This window comes from Hemiscyllium ocellatum, chromosome 6 (assembly GCF_020745735.1).
Source record: "Hemiscyllium ocellatum isolate sHemOce1 chromosome 6, sHemOce1.pat.X.cur, whole genome shotgun sequence".
Lineage (NCBI taxonomy): Eukaryota > Metazoa > Chordata > Chondrichthyes > Orectolobiformes > Hemiscylliidae > Hemiscyllium > Hemiscyllium ocellatum.
In genome coordinates, this window is record NC_083406.1 from 60,561,537 (window position 1) to 60,585,612 (window position 24,076).

At 40.1% G+C, this 24,076-nt stretch overlaps 1 protein-coding gene across 12 annotated transcripts in view; it reads left to right on the top strand.

Annotated features, from left to right (window-relative positions):
- Nucleotides 1–24,076, top strand: part of picalma (phosphatidylinositol binding clathrin assembly protein a) — a 143,164-nt gene that overhangs the window by 65,552 nt on the left and 53,536 nt on the right. For all 12 annotated transcript variants that reach the window (XM_060825977.1, XM_060825973.1, XM_060825974.1 and 9 more), the window contains exons 7-12: nt 4,090–4,196; nt 4,289–4,330; nt 8,989–9,077; nt 13,936–14,059; nt 15,250–15,389; nt 16,425–16,525. In XM_060825977.1, the coding sequence (XP_060681960.1) occupies nt 4,090–4,196; nt 4,289–4,330; nt 8,989–9,077; nt 13,936–14,059; nt 15,250–15,389; nt 16,425–16,525 (603 nt within the window). The remainder of the gene's footprint in view (nt 1–4,089; nt 4,197–4,288; nt 4,331–8,988; nt 9,078–13,935; nt 14,060–15,249; nt 15,390–16,424; nt 16,526–24,076) is intronic.

Below are 24,076 nucleotides of genomic sequence, written 5' to 3' on the forward strand. Positions count from 1 at the left end.
CTATGATTCAGCACATTCTTTTCTTCTCAAAGTTCACATTGGCAATGAGTTTCATGTCCTGTGGGCCTAATTGTCTCCCACGTGCTAATTCTATGCCTAATTGTTTTAGAGGTACTTTTGGAAGTTGAAAGACAAGTATTGGAGTATTTTGTTGCCATAATGTTTGTAGCCTTTTTCAATGAGCTAGCATAAAGATCAATATGTAAGAAAATTCTACAAGTGGTATAATTTTTGAAACTTTGTATCAAGCCTTGGTTTATCTCCTTTTGTTCCTAAGCTAGCAAGCATGATGTTTTATCAGCAGTGCATGTGACACATAATCAGGTTTAGTTTCTAGCTGGACACACTGCAGCTTTAGAGCTGATTGCAAATCAATTTTTGTTGTTAGTATTTTATTACAAATATTGAATACCTGATGAAATCTATTAAATCACTTAATTGCACACAGCATTTGAGATTCACAAAAGTGGGTGTGGAGCTTTTCCTGCAAGGTTTTTCAGTTTGAAAGGGAAATGGGAGAGAATGCAGGTTCCATTCGACAACCCAGTCAATCATCAGGAGTCGTGTTGCTAATCAAAACACTGACAGAGTGGTTGTTTTTAAATGTAATTCTTTATCCCTGCTGTGCTACTCAAGGTAATGTTCAGGGGAAGCTACCACTGTTCTGGGTAGCTACTTGAAAACTCTACATCCCAGCTTCCTTTTGTTCTCCTCAATGCCTTATGGCACATGAGGCAGTGAACACACTAAAGTCCATTTCCGTAGCTGGTTTTTCCCCAAACAAGTTGCAAATCTGCCTCCAGAGTTTTTTAGATTGCTTGATGTCACTCCGTATCAAGCATGGCTGACCTGGAGACTGTCCTGCCTTTGCCACCTGAAGCAAAGACACGACCACTTTGGGAACTCTACATCATGGCATGAATTTGATCTTCACTGCTCCTTTTAAATTTTTTAAAAAATAGCTGTTTATGCATTCATTAACACTAAAAAAAAGGTTGCTATGTTATGATGGAATTTTCATTGAACTTAAATTGTATCTGAATTCTTTATAGGGATAAATATTTTAGCTCAGTGATTTGAACAATTAAAAAAAAGTTTACAGTTTATCACAATTCTCACTTGCTGTAATTTGGCCAGCATTTCCATTCGTGTAGCTGAAATAGAACAATAATCACTAGGCAGTTTATATTGCAGATACCTTAACATGCATATATTTGAATAATTTTCACTTGCCTATTAAATCAGTTTGTGCGTGATAAATCAAACCTCCATAATCTATTTCTAAATAGTGTCAAATTGGGTTGAAGTCATGAGGAGAGGCAATGACTAGGTATTACTGCTGAAGTGTTAATCCAGCAACTCAAATGTTTTGGGGACGCAAGTTTGAATCCTACCACAGGATTTAAATTTTTTCCAAAATTTAGTATAGAAAATCTACTGATGACTGTGAAATAATTGTTGATTGTCGGAAAAACCCACCTGGTTCACTAATGTTCTTCAGAGACGCAAATCTGCCATCCTCACCTGTCTGTCTGGTTTACATGTGATTCCAGGCACACAGCAATTCATTGACTCTCCGTTGTCTTCTGAAATGGCCATTCAGTTGTATCAATTGCTACGAAGTTTCAACCAAGAAATGAAACTAGGTGCACCACCTGGCATCAACTTAGGTACTGAAAAAGGCAAGAGCAGAAACAGCCCTGTTGTTCAGGGCTGCAAAATCCTCTTCACTGACATCTGGGGGCCGGCACCAAAATTGGGAGAACTGTTTCACAGTCGAGAGTCTAGTACTGGAAAAGTACAGCAGGTCAGGCAGCATCCGAGGGAACATGAGAATCAACGTTTCGGACATGAGGCTTTCATCAAGGGGCTTATTCCTGAAACGTCGATTCTCCTGCTCCTTGATGCTGCCTGACCTGCTGTGCTTTTTCAGCACCGTGCTCTCTGCTCTGATCTCCTATATCTGCAATCTTCACTTTCACCGAACTGTTTCACAGACTAGTCAAGCAACAGCCTGGCATAGTCATAATCATAGAATCATACCTTACAGACCATGTCCCAGATACCACTATCACTATCCTGGATATGTTCTGTCCTACTGGCAGGGCAGACCTAACAGTTTGCATCGCAGTGGTATATACTTAGAATGGAATTGCCTGGGAGTCTTCAATATTGACAGGGACACTAGGAAGTCTCTTAGCATTAGGTTAAACATGGACACAGAATCCTACTGATGACCATGCACCACCTCCAGTGATGAAGCACTATTCCTCTATCTTGAACAATACTTGGAGGAAGCACTGAGGGTGGCAAGGGTGCAAAATGTGTGCTGGCTGGGGGATTTCAACATCCACTGCCAAAAGTGGCTAAGCAACAGCACTATTCATTGAGCTGATCAGGTCTTAAAGGATGTAGCTGCTAGACTGGGTTGGTAGCTGATGGGCAGGGAACCAACAAGAAGGGAAGAAAAATTGACCTTATCCCTACCAATCTGCAGGCTACAGATCTATCTGTCCATGACATTATTGGCAAGAGGGCCCACCTCAAAGTCCTTGTGAAGGCAAGACTTTGTCTCCACATTAAGAATAACCTCTATCCTGTTGTGTGGCACTGTCACCATGCTAGGAGAAAGTGAGGACTGCAGATGCTGAAGATCAGAGTCAAAGAGTGTGATACTGGAAAAGCATAGCCAGTCAGGCAGTAACTGAGGAGCAGGGCAATGGATGTTTTGAGCATAAGCTCTTCATTCCTGATCAGGAATGACCACATGCTTTGACTATCACCATGCTTAATGAGATAGACTTTGAATAGATCTAGCAAATCATCTGTGCACCATGGGCCATCAGCAGCTGCACAATTGTACTCCAGCACAACCTGCAAACTTATGGTCTGGCATATTCCCCACTCAGCCATTCCTGTCAAGCCAGGGGATCGACCATATTTCAATGAAGAATGCAGGACGGCACACGGGGAGCAGTACCAGACGTATCCAAAATGAGGTGTCAGTCTGGTGAAGCTACCAAATAGGACTACTTGCATGCCAAGCAGTATAAGCAGCAAGTGATAGACAGCCTTATGATCCACAACCAGAAAATCAGATCTCCACTTTGCAGACCTACCGCACCAGTCAGGAAGGGTAGTGGACAATTCAACAACTCATTGGAAGAGGAGACTCCACAAATATCCCTATTCTCACTGATTGAACAACCCAACACATCAGTGTAAAAGATGAGGCTGAAGTATTTGCAGGCAATCTTCAGTGAGAAGCACGAAGTGGATGATCCATCTTGGCCTCTCCAGTGGTTCCCAGCATTACAGATACCATTCTTCAACCAATTCAATTCACTCCATACAACATAAACAGAATAGCAATTTATAGTCCCTTTCATTTATGAAAATCTAGTACGATGTGTATGAGCTACCACAATTCAATGTCATTTTAATTAGAAATTATCAAAAGAAATAATTGAGACAAAGTGAGGGCGAAGTTCATATTTTGTTCCCTCCATGGCGCCCGTATTTCCGGAGTGGCTACGTAAAAGATTGAAGGCACTGGATATTGCAGAGGCTATGGGCCCTGACAACATTCCAGCAATAGTACTAAAGACTTGTGCTCTGGAGCTTGCTGCTCTCCTAGTTAAGCTCTTTGAATACAGTTACAAGAGCATCTACCCAACAATGTAGAAAGTTACCCAAGTATATCCTATATATTAAAGGCAGGACAAATCTAACCCAACCACATTTGCTGGTGAATTCTAAAAATATTTTAATCTGTTTTTATTCTATGTAATCTTTATTCATAAATGAGTACTGCTGAAACTTTAGCTGACCAGAAGTAGTGTTGCATTATTAAAAAGGAAAGAAATGCCAATTGATGCTTGTTCGGGGTAGTGCTTTTCTCAGTGGCAGGTTGTTCCTTCTGGGGACCTGATTAAAGGTAGACCAACAGTCGGTGATGGACTCCAGTTCTGACTAATACTGAAACTTGAATCTGAAAGTGTAGTTGGTAGACACTCGCATACATAGTCTGCCAATAGAAGGTTAACTTTTTGTTTAACACGCAGTTGATTTGTTAATTTTTTTTACTAGAAAAATACTTTGATATGAAGAAAAACCAGTGCAAGGAGGCTCTTGACATATACAAAAAGTTCCTTACTAGAATGACCAGGATCTCTGAATTCCTCAAAGTTGCAGAAGTAAGCTTCTATTGAACTGCAAGCCTCTTTTAAAGCTACAAGATTTGGTCAATATTATTTGTTATAACTATGGTATTCTTTGTTAAACACAGCAAGTTGGAATCGACAGGGGAGACATACCAGACCTTTCTCAGGTAGGCATCTCTTTTAGAAGTACTTTATTATTAATTATTTTAGTTAGTTTGAGCAGAGTAGCATGTTGTGATCCATTTGTTTTTAGGCAGTCCCCTGATCAAGGATGACTTCATAACAGAGACTCAAAAGCAAGATTTTGAAGAGTTGTTGTACCAACTGACCTTAATACACAGACTTGTGATTCATAATAGTTGTCACAGAATTCAAAATATATCCTACAATTCAGATTATGAAAATAAACTTGTGGCCTGGAGTTCTTCAGCATAATTCTGCCAAAATTAGCACAGCTGGCATAAATGTTGGCAAAGTTTCAAGTACATGTTGTTCTCTGTGCACCTGAAATTGCTACGGTCCTTTATGCTAGTTTTAAAAAAAATGCTAGTTTAAAAAAAACAAACTCTGCCCCAGACTGAATTAGTCTCTGAAGTGTTTCTGCTAATGGCACTCATTTGCAGACCTTTGAGGAAGCTCCAAAAAAAAACTGGATATTTTGGATGCAGAACAGTGTTAAATAAAATTGTTCAGAAGTTAGTAAATTTGCCAGAGAATTGACCCCTAACGTAACTTTTTTTTAAAAAAAGGCTTTGTATATCTTTACAAGTCACTTTCATTCATTTAAAACCAGATTGTATGTGGGTCTGGATTCATGTTATGATTTTAGAATAGTTATTTTTGGTGATAAAGCCATTTTAACTGTCTTAATCAAATTTGGCAAGTTACTATTCTGGTACACAAGCAGTACATTGTTAAAGCAGATATTCATTTGTTGTTCAAAATGAAAGAATTTCATTACACACTTTGGTGTAAAGTAAAATATATATTCAGGTCATGAAGTCCAGGATACTTGTTGCTCTTCAGTTTTGTAGTATTTTTTTCCTATAAGATAGTGATAATGTAAAAAAAAATGGCCTTTGCAAGCAGGAGTAGACTATTTGACCCTTCAAGTCAGCTCTACTGTTAAATAAGGTTAAGACTGATCTGGTTGTTGACTCGTCTTTGCTTTCTTGTTTCATCCTAGAATTTTTGAATCGCTTGACCATCAAAAATCTATCTGACTCTGTTTGGAATAAATTTAAGGACCCAACCTCCACTGCCCCCTGGGAAATAGAATTCCACCTAACCAATCCAAGATTCGTTGAAATTTTTTATCCCAAAATCTTATCTTGAATGGCAGCTTTTCATGTGACACCTTATGAAATGCATTTTGAAAAGTCAAGTGCATACAGCATATATTGGTTCCATCTGTTTACTGTGAATCTTACTTCATCGAACAGCTCTAACAGATGGGCTAAACATAAATTTCCTTCATCAAACCTGATCAAATTGTGCTTTTTTTAAAAAAGTATCCTGCTATAAAAGTATCCTGGTAGTCATTTTTTAAAGCTTGGGTTTTGTCGGAAACTGTTTGCTTTATGTTGCATTATAAACAAATTATATCTTGACTTTGTGTTTTAACATATATACTTCAACGATACGCTGACGGATAGGTTGGATTTTTTTGTCACTGGATATAGGATGACCAAAAGGTCTGTTTCTTTGGATGTTAAGCTAATTGGCCTAGATTATTGTTTTTTGCCTTCCTCCTCTATTGAATAAAGATGTTAATTTGCTATTTATCAATGTACTGGGACCTTTTTAAAGTCAAAGGAACTTCAGAAGATTATAACCAAACCCATTATCTATGCTGTCATTTCCTTTAAGGCCCCAGGAGGCAGGCCATCAAGCCTTGGGGTCATACTTGTCTTCGGGTACAATAGCATTTTATTTTTCCCCTAATGATAGTGATGGTTTTAAGTTCATTCCTCCCCATCTCCTCTTGATTTTTCAGTTGTCTTTAAGAAGTTTTATAAATCTTCTACTTTGCAGGCAGATGCAAAGTATCTATTCAAAATTTCTGCCATTTCTTGTTTTCTTGTTAATGATTCCCCGGAGGACCAAGACAAGCTTTAGTTAGATTTTTCTTGTTAAAAGTTTTTTTAAAAACTCATATTACCTGTTTGTTATATTACAAACTAGTTTTTCTCTCATACTGTTTCTATACTTCATGTACGTTACTGTATGTTCTTTGGTTCTTAAAATCTGTCTACCTTTTAATCTTTGCAGATTTTAGTGTTTCTTTCAAAGTAGTATTATGCTTAACTATCTTATTTAGTCAAGGAAGTTATATCCCTCTTAAAGAGCCTTGCTTTCTAACCTTTGATGAGCCTTATTAAATACCTTCCTAAAGCCTGTCACAGCAACTCTGGTCCTACCTTCCCAGTTCATGTTAGCTAGTTCTGCCTTCATATCCCCATACTTAACTTTTATTTAAGTTTAAAATATTAGTCATGGAGTCATACTTTTCTCTTTCTAATTGAACATGAAATTCTGTTGTGTTTTGATGACTGCATCATCTATAATTATGAGTGAGGTGCCTGATGACTGTGCCTAATGTTGTACCTTTTGTTTAAGAAAAGTTGTAAAGGGAAACCAGGGAACTCTAAGACTTGATGAGTCTGACTTTGGTTGTGGATCAATAGTTGGAGGTGATTTTTATCGGATTTATGGACATTTGGAGAGGCAAAACTTGTTTAGGTATAGTCAACATGATTTTATGCAAGGAAATCATGTGTCTCAAATTTGATTGAGTTTTGAGGAAGTTACCAGAAAGATTAAGAGCAGAGCAGCAGATGTGGTTTGCTTGGACTTTAGTAAAGCCTCTGACAAGGTTCTGCATGGTAGACTAATTGGTAAAGTTAGGTCAAGTGGGATTTACAGTGAGCTTGCCACTTGGATACATAATTGGCTTAATGGTAGGAGTCAGTGATGGAAGGATGTTTTTCAGACTGTTACTAGCAGTATTCCATAGCGATCATTTTTGGGTCATCTTTTGTTTGTCATTTACATAAATGATTTGGATGAGAATATGGGAGACGTTGTATGTTTGTGAAAGACACCAAAATTGGTAGCATAGTAGACAGTGAATGTTTTCTAAGATTAAAAAGGGATCTTGATCAAATGGATCAATGGGCTGAAAAATGGCAGATGAAGTTCAGTTGGGATGAATACGAGATATTGAATTTTGGTACAACAAACAGGGGTAGGTCTTGTACAATTAATGATCGGGACTTGGATTGTGTTGTAGAACCTAGGGGTTCAAGTATATATATTTTGAACTTTGTGTTACATATAGACAGGATGGTTCAAAAAGCATTATTGTGCTTGCTTAAATTGCTCAGTCATTTGAATATAGAGGTTGGGAAGTCATGTCGAGGACAGTGGTGAAACCTCTTTGGGAGTACTGTGTCCAGTTCTAGGAAGCATAATATTAAGCTGGAGAGGGTTCAGAAGAGATTTACCGGGATGTTGCTGTGTATGGAAGGTTTGAGTTGTAAAGGCTGGATAGGCTGGAATTTTTTTCATTGGAGTTGGGAAAGTTGAGAGGTGACTTTATAGAAGCTTATAAAATAATGAGGGGTGTAGAATAGATAGGGTTAATGGTAATTGTTTTTGCCTAGGGTGAGGGATTTCAAGACAATAGGGCACATCTTTAAGGTGAGATGAGAGAGATTTAAAGGCATGAAGGCCAAGTTTTTGCACAGGGTGGTTCACATGTGGAAGTGGTGGATGTGGTGCAGTTAGAAAGTTTAAAAGACATTTGGATAAGTATATGAATAGGAAAGGTTTAAAGGGAAATGGGCTAAAATCAGGCAGGTGGGGCTAGTTTCGTTTGGGATTACATTCGGCATGGACTGAAGGGTCTGTTTCCATGTTGTCTGACACTGTTGCTGCTTCACCTTTTTTGAGATTATTCGTTAATCCTTCAGGGCATTTGCAGTGCAGTGATAATGTCCCTACCTCAGACCCAAGAGGCCCAGACTCAAGTCCCACCTGCAATAGAGGTGTGTAAAAACATCTCTGAAAGTTTGATTAGAAAATATTGACTAATCCTGTTTAAATGCTCATAACAAAATCCAGGATGACCTCACTGGCTGGCTTGAGAAGATAGTACCATCAACACTTTTTCTGAGAACAGCCACCACATTTTTCAGGTTACCTTATCTGCACCGATTCTCCCAATTTCCGTGTAGATTAAAATCACCCCAAATTATTGTGATACATCTTCTCTCATGCTCTATTCTACATATAAGCTTTGTTCTACTCTTGGGGCAACCGAAAGCTCGTCCCACAAATGACCTCTTGCCTTTATTATTTCATATCTATGTCTTTGGAGTCGAGGAAGTTTGAACAAAGGTTAGCTTAAAGCATTTGTATTTGTTTTGTTATCTTTTTCAATGGTAAACGAAGGTTAGGTGACATATTGCTTCCTTAAGTGAATTTAAAAATTTGATACAATCAGCAGTAGAACTGTAGTAGTTTTGATAGAATTATCAGTGCAATTAAAATCTTGAGAAACCATTCCCATATGAAAAATTGGAATGTCCTTTTAACAATGTAGGTATTAACAATGTTTTGGAATAGCTTTGTTTTATTTTCATTTCACAGAGCTTCAAAATGTAATCCTTTGAAGTAGTAATTCTTTTGGATACTTCGACATTGAGAAAAATTGTATCAGGCTGCATCAGTGACTCTGTCAAAGACCTTGAAGATCTGCATCTATTTAAGAACATAGTTCACTGAGCGATTTATATAGCTGACATTTGCTTTAATATCATAGGCACCAAGTAGCCTTCTTGATGCATTGGAACAGCATCTGGCTTCATTGGAAGGCAAGAAAGTTAAAGACTCTTCGACAGCTGCTAGCAGGTAATGTTGCATTGATTTTAAATTTGCATGATTTTTTTGAGTTGTATTCCACTGGATATGGAAGGTAATGCCATTGTGTATCAGGAAAGCAAGATCTATCATTTCTACCCGAAGGATGCCCGTTTAGGAACCATAGTTGAATAGCAGAAAGGGACCCTTCTCTTGAAATGGAGATGAGGTGCAGCTTGCCCTTTTGGAAGGTAATGAATCTGTGGAATTCTTTCCTGCAGCAGGCTTTAGTGGCTGGGTTGTTAAGTATATCCAAGTCTGAGACAAGCTGATTTTTACTCAGTAAAGCGAATAAGGCAGAAGGTGGAGTTGAGGATGAACCATGATCTCATTGAATGGTGGAGTACGTTTGAGTTGAATGTCCTACTTCTGCTTTGTCTTATGGAGCCATTTAAAGTTCCATTCTAAATTCACAAGAATTGAATGGTGTTTCTGTCAGAATTGGGTTTTTGAAATGAATCCATCAATTAAACTTAGTAATGTTTTACAAGTCTAACATCTACAGAACTTTCAGATGGCCTTAATTTTACAATATTCTGCCTTGCAGTTAATTTGTTCACTCCTCTTTGCTTTGTCCTTACGTTATCTCTCTCAATATAGCATGAATGAGTGATTAATACAGTTCCTATATTCCATTTTGTATCATTAGCATGCTCTTCTTGTATTGAAGCCTTCAATTCATTTTCATAACAGCTTTACTTGATTTCTAACAGAAAATCCTATCATTGCAAATTAAGTGGGAAGGAAGAAAGTGTGTACCCTGAATTTGAAGACTTAGGGGCAAAAGTAATCCAGGTCCACTTTTTCTGTAACAAAAATAACGGGCTGCATTCTGAGCACCCAGACAAAATGCATTTTCAGGTCAATCTTTTTATTCCTGCTGCAAGCATCCTAAAATTAATAATAATCTGAAGAAATAGTTGTTCCATATGACAAGAATTAACTAGAGATGCAAAGAAAGCTAAACTTGAAAAGGAACAATATGTAGGAGTAGGGAGATAAAGCACTAAAAGAGGATCTTGAGTGTGATGCTTTTTGGAGAAGTGGGCTAAATGAACGCCTGCTGTTTAATGACCCTATAAACCACAGTGGTGGGGTTGGTGTTTGGCTTTGTGAGACTGCAATGTTCCAGTCGTGCCCATGTGGTTATATTCCATGGTCTGGCAGACTACAGTTTCTGAGGTTTGCTTTATTCATTTGTGGGACTTGGACGTCGCTGCCTGGCCAGCATTGATAACCTATCCCTATTTGCCCTTGAGAAGGTGGTAGTGAGCTGCCTCCTTGAATTGCTGCAGCCCACTAACTGTGGGTTAACCCGCAATGCCGGGAGGGAGAGAATTTCAGATTTCTGACCCAATGACTGTGAAGGGATTGCGAAATATTTCCAAGTCAGGGTGGTGAATGGCTTGAAGGGGAGCTGGCAAGTGGTGGTGGTGGTGGTGTTCAAGTACCTGCTGCCCTTGTTCTTCTAGATGGAAGTGGTCATGTGTTTGGAAGGTCCTGTCTAAGGATCTTTGGTGAATTTCTGCAGAGCATCTTGTAGATAGTACACACTGCTGCTACTGAGTGCGGGTGGTGGAGGGATTGCATGTTTGTGGATGTGGTGCCAATCAAGTAGATTGCTTTGTCCTGGATGTTGTCAAACTACTTGTGTTGTTGGAACTGCACCCATCCAAGCAAGTGGGGAGTATTCCATCACACTCTTGACTTGTGCCTTGTAGGTGGTAGATAGACTTTGGGGTGTCAGGAGGTGATTTACTCGCCGCAGTATTCCTAGCCCCTGACCTGCTCTTTTAGCTACTGTGTTTATGTGGTGAGTCCAGTTGAGTTTCTGGTCAGTAGTAACCCCAACGATTCAGTGGGGGATTCAGTGCTGGTAATACTATTGAATGTCAAAGGGCAGTGTTTAGTGTCTCTTATTGGTCATGTTCATTGTCTGGCATTTGTGTGGCGCAAATGTTACTTGTCACTTGTCTACCCAAGCCTGGATATTGTACAGATCTTGATGCATTTGAGTACGGGTTGCTTCAATATCTGAGGATTCGCGAATGGTGCTGAACACTGTACATTCATTGGCGAGCATTCCCACTTCTGACCTTCTAACAGAGGGAAGATCATTCATGAAGCAGCTGAAGATTGTTGGGCCTAGGACACTACCCTGAGGGACTCCTGCAGAGATGTCCTGGATTTGAGATGACTAACCCTCCACAACCACAATCATCTTCCTTTGTGCCTGGTATGACTAATCAGCAGAATGTTTGCCCCCGATCCCCAATGATTCCAATTTTGCCAGGGCTCCTCGATGTCATATTCAGTCAAATGTGGACTTGACGTCAAGGGCTGTCACACTCACCTCATCTCTGGAATCAGCTCTTTTGTCCGTGTTTGAACCAAGGCTGTAATGAGATCAAGAGCTGAGTGACCCTGGCGAAACCCAAACTGGGCATCACTGAGTAGGTTGTTGCTGAGGAGGTGCTGCTTGATAGCATCGTTGATGACCTTTTCCATCACTCGATGGAGATGATGGAGAATAGACTGGTTGGTAATTGCCCTGCTTTTTGTGTACAGGACATACCTGGGCAATTATTCCCCATTGTCATGTAGATGCCAGTCTTGTAAATGTCCTGGAAGAGCTTGGCTAGGGGTGAGGCAAGTTCTGGAGCACATATCTCCAGTACTATTGTTGGATTGTTATCTGGATCCATTGCTTTTGCAGTATCCAATGTCTCCAGCCGTTTCTTGATATCATGTGGAGTGAATCAAATTGGCTGGAGACTGGTATCTGTGATGCTGGGGATCACTGGCGGAGCCCAGGATTGGTGAACCACCAGGCAGTTCTGACTGAAGATTGTTGCAACTGCATCAGAGTTGGCTTTTGCACTGATATGTTGGACTCGTCCATCATTGTGGATGGGATATTTGTGGAGCCGCCTCCTACAGTGAGTTGTTTAGTTGTCCACCAACATTCACAACTGAATGTGGAAGGACTGCAGAAATTACATCCAATCCATTTTTTATGAGATTGCTTAGTCTGTCTATCGCTTGCTGTTTATGCCGTTTGACATGCAAGTAGTCTTGTTTGATAGGTTAATGCTGATGTATCCACATCCAATCAGTGACATATCCTTAACACTGGTTTGTTAAAATTGGCCAGTGCCCATCTTTCACTCAATTCTTTGTTGAAATCCTCCAATCAGATTTCTGCCTTTGCTCTTGCAAAATTCCTAAAATATATTTATATTTGACTGTGACAAAGGCAAGCTATTCTTCCTTACTCTTCTTGGCCGGGCTACATCCTTTAATTTGGTTGAGCACTCAGTCTTCCAGTGTCTCTGTTATAATCTAGCTGGGTAGAACTGAACTTGCCTGGTTGCATTGTTACTTAGCTTATTTTCCCATTTTTCCTAGTGTAACTAAGGATTTATCTTTGCCTGCATCTAATATCGTATTTACTTGCTGTCTTTTGGTGGCCTAAGAAAAAAACACTAATTTTCATATATATCAGCTAACGTGATGATCCTTAGTTCATTTACTGGTGTCAAATCCTCCATCATAGCTAATTTGTCAGACTTGGTTATCCGGCATTTAGTGAAGGATGAACGAAACTTTCTTTTATCCAATTAAACATCAAGAAACCTGAAGCTATTTCTTTGGTTCTTACTGCAAGCTTTGTTTCCAAGCTTAGTGTCAGAGAGTCATACAGCATGGAAATAGATCTTGCGTTCCAACCAGTCCATGCTGACCATGTTCCCAGACTAAACTAGTTCCAACCAGCCTGCACTTGGCCCATATCCCTTCCAACCTTTCCTGTTCATGTACTTATCTAAATGTCTTGTAAACATTGTAACTGCAGCCACTACTACTTCTGGCTGTTTATTTCACTCAAAACCACTTTGTGTTTTAAATAAAGACAGTTGCTACTCAATTTTTAAAAAAAAATCTTTCTCTTCTCACCTTAAAAATATGCCCTTGGTTTTGAACTACCCCCATGCTTGGAAAAAGCCCCATGTCATTCACATTATCTATGCCCCTCATGATTTTTATAAACCTTAATAAGATCACCCCTCGACCTCCTATGCTCCAGTCAAAACAGTCCCAGCCTTTCCAGCCTGTTTTTATATCTCAAACTCTTCATTCCTGGCAACATCCTGGTAAATCTCTTCTGAACCCTCTCCATGATTTGGAGATGCCGGTGTTGGACTGGGGTGTACAAAGTTTAAAAATCACACAACCAAGTTATAGTCCAACAGGTTTAATTGGAAGCACACTAGCTTTCGGAGCAACATCCCTTCATCAGGTGATAGTGGAAGGATGTGATTCACTGAAGGAAGTGCAGACCCAATGGGCTAAAGGGCATCTTCTGTGCTCACTGTAACCTGCCATAGCAACAACAACCGTGTTGCCTTTAAAGAGAGGTCTAGAGGAATATTGAAAGGTGAGGAGTGAATTATAATTGTGCAAAGTGTGACAAATGGGCTACCAGCTGCATGTTCCACCTTGTGTGTACCTATTATTAATTTCCTTGTAGGCTTTACAAGTATTATGCCTACTTTATTAATTCCTTTTTCGGAGTGGTAGGAAGACCGTGATAAGATTGACAAATGATCTCTTGTACAATTTTTTTAATCATTCGTCTGTGTTTGCTATTATTTTTATAGTTTTGTGAAGCTAAAACCAGTTTCTTAAAAAGTAGATCCGAGAGAGTTACCTGAGAATAGAATTTCTAAGTTTCATTTCAGAAGGCGTGCAAGGGAGTTAAATCCTGGGACTTGTCACTGATCTGTAAAATAATATCTAGTTCTTTTGAAACTCAGGTTTAATGTCTTGTTTCTTTTTTTTCCTTCCCCAGAGCTACCACCCTTTCAAATGCAGTCTCATCACTTTCTAACACAGGCATGTCACTCAGCCGAGTAGATGAAAGAGAAAAACAAGCTGCTTTGGAGGAAGAACAGGCCCGGTTGAAAGCACTCAAGGTAATCTGTTGCTCTTACTTTTCTTCCTTCATCTTCCCCATTTTGCTTCCCAGAACAAATGCAAAATTCAAGGCATCCCCTATAACTTGTGCACTTGTAAGAAATGTTGAGATATTTGATAAACTACCTTGCATCTCCATTGAGGGAACTTAGTCAATTCCAAATACTGATATTTGTTTTCCACACTCCTAAACCTATATCTTTTGCTTGCTTTACTCCCATCTTTTATGATGTTTTCTGAAAGTGTATCTTTCCCATGAAATCCATTTCTACTCCATGATCCCATTCCTATTAAACTGTATAGCTTCCTTCCCTTGCACATAAAAGTATCCCAATGTAAGTGATTCACTCTTCCAAGCCAGTCACCCTTCCTTTTAAATTCGCAATCACAGAAGCACAGAATTGTTATGGTGCAGAAGGATCAGTGGGCAATGTGGACTTCACCAGTTTCCTCATTTCCCCTTCCCCCACCTCACTCTAGTTCCAAACTTCCAGCTCAGCACTGTCCCCATGACTTGTCCGGACTTGTCCGACCTGCCTAGCTCCTTTTCCACCTATCCACTCCACTCTCTCCTCCCTGACCTATCACCTTCATCCCCTCCCCCACTCACCCATTGTCCTCTATGCTACTTTCTCCCCACCCCCACCCTCCTCTAGCCTATCTCTCCACACTTCAGGCTCACTGCCTTTATTCCTGATGAAGGACTTTTGCCCGAAACGTCGATTTTGCTGCACTTTGAATGCTGCCTGAACTGCTGTGCTCTTCCAGCACCACTGATCCAGAATATGGTTTCCAGCATCTGCAGTCATTGTTTTTACCAGCATGGTGCAGAAGGAGGCCATTCAGGCCATCGTGCCAGCACTGGCTGTTCATCTGAGCATCATTATGTAGTGCTAGTCTCCTGCTTTATCCCCTTGGCCTCACAAGCTTCCTTTCTAACTAATCGTCCATTGTCCTATTGAATATCTTGAGTCCTGCAGTTTTTACTTTTGCACTTTGCAAAGTAACATTTTTTAAAACATATTCTCCCCTTTCCCTATGTGTTCATTAGCTGATGAAAATGGATCCTCCAATTAATTCTCCAGTAAATCTTTTAAATGCTAATTTGAGCATTTCTGGTTTTGCTTGTGACTAGTTAAAACTTTTTTCAAATATCTGTTAAATAGTTAGAATTGTTCCTATGTAACAGGAACAGCGTTTGAGGGAACTTGCAAAAAAATCGTATCCATCTTCTGCGACAACTGCCGCATCACCCAGTTCAACTTCGGGTGGAAGTATCAGCACAACTGCAGCTGTAGACCTCTTCTCAACACCTGGTTCTTCCAACAGGTATAAGATTTTTAACTACTATTTGGTAGTGTTGTGCATGTGACTTTTGAATATGTTTACTTACGTTTCTTAGTCCAGCATACATACAGAACCCTATTCTCCTTTACTTTTCAACTTCAATTGGCTCAGCATTTGCAACACCAGCACTAGAATCAGCATAGTTACTGCCTTCTGAATTTCGCTACTGGACTTGGTACTGTCTTTTTTGCAGATGCAGTTCTAGTAAGCGTTATGGGATATTGGGAAAACAATTTTTTGGAGAGATTTTTAATTGAAATTGGATAAAAGGCAATACTTGAAATGTTTAAATACTACAATCCCCTAAGTGTTGATTATTCAGCCTGGAGATTAGGTAAATGTCTGAATGTAATTTGAATAATTGCACTTCTGTTGGTCATTAATAGTGTGTGTAGCATCTGAAAGTTGACACTAATATTATAACAAATTATTTTTCGGTATGTCTCTAATGTTTCAGTCTAATTACACTTGCACTTTTTATAGAAATCCATTTGATGATACAAGTGAAAGGAATCATACCTGCTGTGTGTGAACACAATAGGAAACATAATAGTTGTAATGACTGTTTATCCCTCAAACATGCTATTTGATTACTATTGCATTGCAGTTTGTGGGAGCTTGCCATTTCTTTGTTTTTTTTTCTTCATTATGACTGACTGACTACACATGAAACAGTAGTTCATTGGTTGTAAAACACTCTTGATAACTCTGATCGTGAAAGACACCTTTTGAAAATGCACGTCTTTGTTTGTAAGCAAGTTGACAATATGCCGAATAAGCTTGGTGACAAGTTTGATTTGTAATAGGAATGTTTATCATGGGGAGCAAAGGAGATGTTTTCAATCTGAAGTTACTCCCTCTTCCACTTAAACCGTCAAAAGGATTATCTTTTTTTAGTGGCATTCTACTTTTCCCAAAGTACAGCTAAGTCATTTAGATCAGAAAAGTTTGACTTTCAACATGTTAATATTTATATTAAGTACATCCAAAGTAAGTATTTTTATTTTTACTCTACAGCACTTCCAAAGTGCCAAATGACTTGCTTGATCTCCAGCCAACATTTCAGCCATCCATGCAATCTATCTCAACAATGCCTCCAGCATCTAATACATGGGGAGGTAAGATGCCTCAAAACCTTCCAGATGGTGGTAAAAATTTACATTTGGTAATTTTTGATGCATTATTAATATTTGGAATATTTGATCAAAATGCATGAATAATCTAAATTTTATGCTTTAAGTATTAGTTTAATCAATAAAAATCTGAGCCTAGATCACCAAAGGAAATCTATAAGGAATACAGGAGATTGCTACTTCAAAGAACTTTTTAGCAGGGCAAACATCTAAACTGGACTGAACAGAGAGTAATACCTAGGACACTTGGTTTTCTAATTGCAGAACGTTTTGTGGTTTGCCTAATTGTCAACCCTTTTTTATTTTCTAATTTAGAAGTGATGCTTTTGTGACTGTGCTCTGCATGGCTAGGAAAGGGATGCATGTGTACTTATGAATAGAAATCCCAGAAAGTTGTTTTTCTGAATATCCTGCAGTTAAAAGCAGGATATTTTAAAATTTCCCTCCAAGTTTCCTGCTCAACACTCAACAGGCAGGTAGCCAGACCAACTAGGTAAGAAAACTGGCAGGAGTGAAGACTTCAGATGCTGGAGATCAGAGTAGAGTGTGTGGTGCTGGAAAAGCACGGCAGGAAGCGAAGAATTGATGTTTCAGGCATAATGTCTTCATCAGGAATGAGACTTGTGGGCTGGCGGGCTGAGAGATAAACAGGAGGGGGGTTGGGGGAAGGTAGCTGAGAATGCGATAGGTAGATGCAGGTGATAGGTCAAATAGGAGGGTGGAGCGGATAGGTGGGAAAGGTGATGAACAGGTAAGGAGGACGGTGTCAAGATGGAGGTTTGGGACTGAGATGGTGTGGGGTGAGAGTAAATGAGGATACTGTTGAAATCCACATTGATCACATGTGGTTGCAGGGTCCCAAAGTGATTATATGAGGCATTCTTCCTCCAGGTATCAGATGGTAAGAGTTTGAGGATGGAGGAGGCCCAGGACCTGCACGTCCTTGGCGGAGTGGGAGGGGGAGTTGAAATGTTCGGCCACGGGATGGTGGGATTGGTTGGTGCAGGTGTCCCAGAGATGTTCTCTGAAACAATCCGCAAGTAGGCATCCTGTCTCCCCAACGTAGAGGAGACCACATCGAGTGCAACGGATACAATAAATGACATTGGTGGATGTACAGGTAAATTTCTGTCGGATGTGAAAGGATCCTTCTCCCAGATTTGGTGTTTTGGATGGAGGTGAGGGGAGTGGTGCGGGCGCAGGTTTTGCATTTCCTGTGGTGGCAAGGGAAGGTGCCAGGTGTGGGCTGCCCGGGGAGGGGGGTGGGGAGCGCGCGTGGATCGGACGAGGGAATTGTAATGGAATCGTCTCTCTGGAACGCTGATGGGGTGGGGAGGGAAAAATGTATTTGGTGGTGGGATCCATTTGTCGATGGCAGAAGTGGCAGAGGATGATGTGATGTGTACAGAGATTGATGGGGTGGAAAGTGAGGGCTAGGGGGACACTGTCCTTGTTCCATTGGGAGGAGTGAGGTTCAAGGGCGAAGATGCAGGAAGTGGAGGAGATGAGCTGGAGGACATCGTCAATCACGTGGGAAGGAAAACTGCAATCTTGGAAGAATGAGGATATCTGGGATTTTCTGAGATGGAATTGGTCTTCCTGGGAACAGATGCAGCAGAGGCGGAGGATTTGGGGATAAGGAATTTCATTTTTATGGAAGGTGGCAAGGGAGGAGCTGTAGTCTAGGTAGCTTTGGGAGTCGGTGGGCATGTATTAGATGTCTGTGGTTAGTGTGTCGCTGGAGATGGAGGTGGAGAGGTCCAGGAAGGGGAGGGAGGTGTCCGAGATGGTCCAGGTGAATTGGAGGTCGGGGTGAAAGGTGTTAGTGAAGTTGATGAACTGTTCAATCTCTTCGTGGGAGCACGAGGTAGCGCTGACGTAGTCATCGATGTAGTGGAGGAACAGGTGAGGGGTGGTGCCGGTGTAACTGTAGAAGATGGACAGTTTCACATACCTGACAAAGAGGCAGGCATAACTGGGTCCCATGCGGGTGCCCTTTGGTTTGAAGGAAGTGGGAGAATTGGAACGAAAAGTTAAGGGTGAGAACCAGTTCAGCCAGGCAGCTGAGGGTGTCAGCGGAAGGGTATTGGTTGGGACGGCATGAGAGGAAGAAACTGAGGGCTTTGGAGTCCTTCGTCGTGGCGGATAGATGTGTACAGGGACTGGATGTCTATAGTGAAGATAAGCCATTGGTGGCTGAGGAAATGAAAATATTGGAGGAGGGGAAGGGCTTGGATGGTGTCCCGAACATAGGTGGGGAGTTCCTGGACTAAGGGGGACAGGACAGTGTCAAGGTATGCAGAGATGAGTTCCGTGGGACAGGAGCAGGCTGAGACAATGGGTCGACTAGGAAAGTCAGGTTTGTGAAACTTGGTAAGAGGTAGAATTGAGCTGGCTGGGCTCACAGACATTGAGGTTGGAGGCTGTGGATGGGAGGTCCCCAGAGGTGATGAGGTTGTGGGTAGTCTGGGAGATGATTGGTTTAGTGATAGGAGGCGAGGTCGTGGTTGAGGGGGCACTAGGAGAAGGTTGAGTTTGCGCCTGGCTTCAGTGGTGTAGAGGTTAGTGTGCCAAACTACCACTACACCCCCCTTGTCTGCTGGTTTGATGGTGAGGTTGAGGTTGATGTTGGAGCAGAAGGAATGGAGGGTTGCACGTTGAGGTCGGGAGGTTGGAGTGGATGAGGGGTGGACAGATTCAGGAGGTCAATGTCATGGTGGCAGTTAGACATGAAGCAGTCAAGGGCTGGTAACAGGCTAGCGCCGACACTACTCCCCTCACCTCCATCCAAGGCCCCAAAGGATCCTTCCACATCCAACAGAAATTTACCTGTCATCAACAAGCTGGCAGGTTGAGGAGCAGAGATGACCTGTTGGTTGGAGGCAGGAAAGACTAATGTTTCACCAGCCATGAGATGTTTGTGAAATTGGGGAGAAATAAGGAAAGCGATAGTGCTCATGGTAGGGCCAGCTAATTGGATTTTGGGGGATTTCAGAGTAAGTTGTTGGGCAAGGAGGGTAAAACAGCTGGCCCACAGGCAGTGCTATAATGGTATTCACCTTGTGGAAACCAAGCCAAATTTAAATGTAAATAAGTTTGTTTTAAATGGAACCGCATCATCATCATTAAAATCTACAACCCACCCACTCCCTGTGTGAATTCATGGACCTCCCCTTGCCTGACCTGCCTTTAGTAGAAGTAGGTGGGTTAGAGTTAATACCTCTATATTAATTTCTCAACACACCTGACATACCTTTTAAGAATTAAATAACCACCCTGCTCTCCCCCATGTTTCAAACTGAATTTTTAAAAATAGTTTAGAAGCCATAAGTGAGAGCCTATTGAATTTTATTTATTTACTTTTCTATTTATAATGCTATGTGTAAACTTAACAGCTTGGGAAAAGAAAATCTTCTATGTGTGTATATATATCATCCTTTGATGTGGCACTGCTCTCTTTAACCTTCAGTAGCCTGTGTTGACAAAATCAATCAAACTGAAGCCATTATTGATGCCTCTGGCCATAAATTCCCTGCTGTTGTGACTAATTTCTGTTCAAAGTTCTGGTAAATTTCTCTAGTAAAGCAGATTGTTAATAATTTTGCTAAGCAATTCAATCCCAAGCTTCCTTGCTATTCCTTCTCAGCACCAAGACGTTGTATGCTGTTATCTTACATATTCTGACTATTCCTTTGATTCCACTCCATCCTGACTTAATGGCTCCACATTGAGTATCTGAATATTCTTTAACATGCTGTCTCTATCCTTGGTTAAATTTCAAATTGAACTTTTTTATTGTAGTGTTTTGGAATGTGATTTTGCTTTGTAGTTGTTGAATGCAGTTGAACGTTTTTCTCATCTTTAGTGAATGAATGCACTCTTGAAAGGTGAGCCAGGCATAGAGACATAGTCACAGAATCATACAGCATGGAAATAGACTCTTTGGTCTGACTTGCCCATGCTTACTAAGTTTCCCAAACTGAACTAATCACACTTGCCTGAATTTGGCTCATATCCCTCTAAACCTTTCCTATTCATGTACCTATCCATATGTCTTTTAAATATTGTAGCTGTAACTGCATCTACCACTTCAACTGGCATTATGATGAAAAGAGTTCAAAAATATGTATCTTTTAAAATCTTTATATTTTGTACTATTTCATTTCCATTTTGATCCAATCAAAGTCTATCATTATACTTCCAGAAAATGTAAAAGTAAAGAAAATTTGTGCTTTTAATTTCCTCGTGTATTTTCCATGGGAATGCTTGAATGTATTACTGCTTGCTGTTTGTTGATATCATTTTTGTTCAAGGCCTTGAGATCCTCTTGAATAAGAGCCAAATTTAAACTGTTCAGATACAGTTCAGAGATTGTTCTGTCTTTGTGAGCTTTGTGTGAGGTCCATCATCTCTGACAACAAAATCCCACCCATAAAAACCAAACATGGATATTATGAGTGGAAGTAAAAACTGGTGAGGGATTTTAATAGTTGCAGTCTGTAGGGTACGCTAAGGTGATCCTTTTCACTTGTCAGAACGCTGCTTCTTGATATCTTTTTCCAAGTCCTTTCACTTCCTTGCGTGGACGCAGGGTGGCTGGGTCATGCTTATAAAAATTCTGACTTATTTGGTGAAAAACCAGTTTACACCAACTGATAAAGGAAAATAAACTAGCTTACTTAAGGTTTGAGGTGTGTTTTACTGCACAAAAATGGACAACTCCTTCCCTTTCAGGGAGGGCATTAGGCTTTTCCCAAGCATTCAGACACACAGGCTACCTGAGAGACAGTCACATGTTGTGGGCAGGCAGAAGGTGTTCATGAGCAATAACTGTTTGCAGAATAGTGACCAGTCAGCAAATTCTTGTTGGCCACATCTCTTTTTGTACACAAGCCCCTGGCTCTAGCTTGTCTGTAACTAGACATCCCACCAATTATTTGAGAAACAACTGTGTAAACAGCACATATAACATCAGGTAACTTGATTTTAAAAAGTCAGCAATCTTTAAACCATCTTGGATTAAAATATCCTGATAACTTTTCTCTTCCCTGATTGTAGCAGAGTCTGTAGCTGAATGACTCTGAGCCAAAACTCCTTGAGCCACAAACACTAAATACAGATACGTTTGCCCTGGATACACAGTTGTTATCCATGAGCTCCCATGTACCACAAACATGACAGATTAAAGCGATCTGCAAAAGAAGCTATGGTGAAGTAAGGAGTAAAAATTTCACTCAGTCGGTAGGCCCATAGAATTCACTATCTGTAAGCGCAGCAGAGGCAGGTCCAATTGAAGCCCTTAAATGGATAAATATAATATTCAAGGGTGGAGTGGGGCGAGAAAGCAGGAGATGGATCCTTGGTAATTAAGCTCATTTAACACGCTGGTACAAGCATGATGAGTTGAATGGTTTCCTGTGCTGTAACATCTCTGATTTTTTGATAGCTTTCCTGTTTCAGTCCCTGATCAAAAATACCAAAAAATAAAAAGATGACGTCTTGCGGGAATCAAAGTTAGATGTTGCAAAGATAACACAAATGCAAGACTAAAGGTTCTGTATTTGAATGCATACAGAATCCATAACAAAATAGTTACATGTGGGTGCTGGAATGCAAGGATTCAAGCCTGAATATCGCAGAGTCTCTGAATTTCAAAAAGAATAGGTAGCCAGGTAAAAATGAAGCAATATTACCGTAAATGAAAGTTGGTATTTGTGCAATAGTGAGAGTTGATCTTGGTTTAGGAAATCAGAATGTGGAATTTGTTCGGGTGCAGTGAGGAATAGCGGGGGACCCGCTAGTGAAAACTGGGCCCCTAACAGGAAAAGAAATGTAGGATGAAGAATAGAAGAAGAAAAATTAAATGTTTGTGATGAGCAATAATTATCATGACTTGAATCTGCATATAAAATAGAAAAATCAAATTGGCAGCAGTAACCTGGAGGAGGATTTCATAGAATTATTATCAGGATAATGCTGCTTTATATTACTTCTGGTTTTATGTAATTTGACAGGATTAATGAGTGATCTCCGAGTAATGGTACCTTCAGGTAGTATCAAACAAGTATGATTGAATTTTACATGGCATTTGAAAATGAGTATTCTAGGTCAAAGACGAGTATTTTAAATTTGAAGAAGAGCAACTGCGTCGACATGAAAGCTGAGCTCACTGAACAAGCTGGACTAGACTAGGGGATGGATCAGTACACATGAATGATAGACATATAAGGGAATATTTTGGAATACTGAGAATCTGTATGTTCCCTACTATTCTAAAATAATTTTCAAGGACCCACCGTCCATGGTATGCTGGAAGAGTTTGGAAATGCATCAAATTCTCAAGGGTAAGTGGCAGGTCAGATGACTGGTTAGAATATAAACATTTTTTTCTCTCTAAGAATATAAACATGCCTGAGAATGACTAAAGGGTAAATTAGGGCAACGACATTAGAATATGAGGGAAAGATAAAAATATAAAAGCGGAGCATGGATTTCAACAGGATTTTTTTAAAAGGAGAAAGTGAGTCACTGAGTCTTGACCCTCTGGAGAGTAAGAATGGGTAGACATGTCACTCAGTCTAGACAGTCTTCATATGAGGGTCTTAAAAATGTAGTTAATCGGGTGAAAGGTGTGTTGGTGTTAATTTTCTAAAACTCACTAGGTTCTTGCAGTCAGACTGTAAAGTAGCAAATATTATCCCTCTAGTCAAATGTTGATACCTGTCATGGGGAAAATTGTAGAACTGATCATTTAAAGAGGCTATATCTCAGAAATTAGACTGAAGGGAATAGGGCAGAGTAAGCATGGTTTCATGAAAGAGAACTCCTGTTAATCAAGTTTTTGAAGGAGTAGCTTGGCAAAAACAGAGTTGCATCTATTTTCATCAATGGTAAAACGTGGATGTACAAAAATGGAAAGTCTTTGCAGGATGTGTTAGAGGTCACAAAACCTGCATATAATTGTTGATTCAAACCTCATTCCGGGACTTCAGGACACGAACTAGACTGATCCTTCAGTCTAGTTCAAGGAAATGCTGCATAGTTGAAGCTGCTCTCCTTTGATTACTCAGAAGAATGCACAAAATCCAGTCATTATTTGGGGTGCTGGGAAAAGCAGAGAATTCTCCGAAGACATGGTTAGTGTATAGTAGTTTCATGTATTTGTGGAATATATCGTGTGCACAGCTTGATTGCTGTGTTACCTTTCTAACAGCTGTATCTACAATTGAAGAGTAATTTGGCTGAGACATTATGGGATATGCCTATGAAACGAATAGTATGAGGTGTTTTATTTTCTTTACAACTCAGTTGTTTTTATACTGTTCAGATTGCTAATTAACTTGTTAACTATCTGTTTGATGTCCCAAGACCAAAGTGACAATCATAGCAACATTTAAGAATGTTTTTAAAATAATTGTAAGAACATTGTAAAATGATGGTTTAATCAATATGAATATGTCCAAATGGTTTTGATTTCAGTCCTGAGTTTGCCTCTGAAATTATAGCCCAGACCCAATGTAATTGATCAGGTGATTA